Source organism: Gymnoscopelus braueri, assembly GCF_963280865.1.
Source record: "Gymnoscopelus braueri genome assembly, contig: SCAFFOLD_324, whole genome shotgun sequence".
Taxonomy (NCBI): Eukaryota; Metazoa; Chordata; class Actinopteri; order Myctophiformes; family Myctophidae; genus Gymnoscopelus; species Gymnoscopelus braueri.
The window spans coordinates 26623-29422 of record NW_027660493.1 but is presented as its reverse complement, the minus strand read 5'-3'; the positions used below and the strand labels follow the sequence as shown (position 1 = coordinate 29422).

General features: G+C 48.9%; 1 protein-coding gene across 1 annotated transcript; it reads left to right on the top strand.

Moving 5' to 3' along the window:
- Positions 1–1304: 1304 nt before the first annotated feature.
- Positions 1305–2321, top strand: LOC308081512 (globoside alpha-1,3-N-acetylgalactosaminyltransferase 1-like; the record flags this gene model as incomplete). The annotated part of the gene is made up of 1 exon (XM_080457886.1): positions 1305–2321. One exon carries the CDS (start codon positions 1305–1307, stop codon positions 2319–2321), a length of 1017 nt encoding a protein of 338 aa, XP_080314012.1.
- Between the last annotated feature and the right edge of the window lie 479 nt (positions 2322–2800).

Below are 2800 nucleotides of genomic sequence, written 5' to 3'. Positions count from 1 at the left end.
TGTGTGTGTGTGCGTGTGCGCGTGCGTGCGTGCGTGCGTGCGAGCGTGTTGTGCGTGCGTGCGTGTGTGTGTTGTGGTACCTGTGGTTGTGTCAGAGTACTCCTGGGTCGTGTGGTGTTTCTGATGAACCCATTCTCCGTTGCACTTGAAGAAGATCTGGAGGGCGGGGCGGGCCTGACAGTGCAGCCGGATGGGGTTGCTCTTGATGATGTAAGCATCGTTCGGCTCCAACAGGAAGTGAGGTAACGTTCCAGACTGACCAATGACATGATGCAATGACTCAACCCGGGAACCTGAAGACACACAGAGACATGACATACTGTTGATTAGTGGTGGAAAGTAACTACAGTGGTAGTACCTTGACAATGTCAGGGGTGGTACCCCTCTGGTGCCCCTGTGGTACCACCTATTTTTGTGGTACCACTTTTTTCTATGTGGTGCCACTAGATGGCGGTAGAGAGCAACTAATGGCGGTAGAGACACACAGGCATGTTGTGTCTATTTGAGACAGGGCTGCTTTCAGTCAACAGATAGAAGCTGCAATTGAAGCTGAACTTGTTGAGAAGTGAAACAAATAATTGTATGGGTTATATTATCAAGATGTATTTTGGTAAATTGCAAAACAACTTATGTCATAAAGGTTATAGCCTACACAATAAAGTCCTCATTATTAGTGGCATTTTGACACTCCTAAATGAACACTGAGGATTTTACTGTGTACACTGAGGCCTATACGGTAGGCTATCATATGATACACAGGCTAACAGTCTTTGTTTTTCATGGAGATCCTCATCTTGTAAAGTTCTGCAGATGGTTGATAAGAAATCTTTCTCTATCTGGTGTTTGGGTCAGGATATTCATTGTTGCCTAATAATCATGTATAGGTTGTGAAGACTCCAGCCACGTCTGTCTTCTCAGAATTGCAATGGATTTCATTGAAATGAAAGGACTCGGGAAAGAGGAGAGATGCTAAGCAGAATATATACCTAATATAGTTATACAAATGAACGCTCTTATGTGGAGTTATCCGACCTATATCCAACGTAAACTCCATATATGGAGATAGCTTACATCAGTAAGATGTCACGAGCATCCAGCCAAGCACTATATAAATGGTGAACTCAATATTTCCGTGTCCAAGAGAAGAATTATTCAACTTAGTAACTAAGTAATTCACTCTTTGACTATCTCTAATTCTCAAGACGGTCTTGAGGATGGTCATGGCTCCGCCACTGGCTCGCCCTCGAACTAGCTGGTTCCGGCCACCAGACAAAAGAAGGGCCTTTTGTCTAATAGTCATAGGGATGTTGGCCGCCGCCGCGGTTATCCTAATCCACCGTTCTTTGAATTGGAAGAATGAGGACCCGGCTCCAGCTCCGACAGTCCCCAAGAATGAGGACCCGGCTCCAGCTCCGACAGTCCCCTTGGCCCTGACGTGTCAGAGAGAAACTCCGGAATATCTTCGCTACGACAAACCGAGCGCCCTGACTGGACGCACCGACGTTGTCGCGATGACGCCCTGGTTAGCTCCGATCGTATGGGAATCCACATTCGAACCTGTGTTGTTGGATGGCATCTACAAACCCTGCAACATCACCGTGGCAGTTACAGTTTTTTCCGTTGGTGAATACATACAATTCCTCAAGGATTTCCTGGAAACCGCAGAGAGGTACTTCTTCGTGGGATTTAAAGTCCATTATTACGTCTTCACGGATAGGCCAGAGCAAGTCCCCTCCGTTAAGATGGCTGCAGGACGGGAGTTGTTTGTCAAGCCAGCGCCAAACTCAAAACGCTGGGAGGAGATAACAGCCGGCAGGTCAAAAATAATTGCCAATTTTATCGAAACGGAGCTGCGCGATGGTGCCGACTACATATTCTGTTTTGACGTCCATTCGAAGTTCCATGACCGCTGGGGATCTGAAACTCTAGGTAAGCTGGTCGCCGTGTTACACTTTAATCACTTCACCCAAGAGCGCAGCCAGTTCATCTACGAACGCAGACCGGAGTCTAAAGCCTTCATGTCCGCCGACGAGGGCGACTTCTACTACGGCGGGGGCGTGTTCGGAGGGGAGCCGGCGTCCATCCATCACATGCTGTCGACGTGCAGCGATAACTTTGAGCTGGACGCCCAGCGGGGCATCGAGGCAGCGTGGCAGGATGAGTCTCATCTGAACGCCTACCTTTGGCGCCACAAACCCACCAAGATTCTGTCTCCAGAGTATCAGTGGCATGACTTCCACGCCAGAAAGCCAGAGATCAAAATAATCAGATTCTCTGGAATCATTAAGGACTACCGTCATCAGCAGGTCATCAGCAAGTAAGATCTACAACATCACGAAGAAACTCAGCGGCAAGTACACCAGCCAGTCAACCCCTGTCAGAGACAAGGATGGCACCATCCTCAGGACAGAGCACGAACAGGCCGCAAGATGGGTACAACATTTCAGCGAAGTACTCAACTGTCCAGAGCCAGAGGTACGTCCAGGATGGACCGGCGGCCCGATGTAGGAAGAGAGTCATCAGCAGGGCCGGCCATACTAGAGCTGGGATACCCGACCGAAACTGTCGGGTACCGACGGGCCGTGCACGGGTCGGATGCATTTGCATAATTGGTGGTCGGAATTCAATTCGGATCGGTCATATTGTTGATATATAGAAAATAAAGTGTAAAAATACGGTCCGTCTGGGCGAAACGCCAAAGAAAGAGGCTCACCCGTGTCTGTTCTACTTCCTGGTTTACGTGACAACGCACAGTGCGTTGTCACGTAGCTTACTATGACACCGTGCTCGGCTTGTGTGT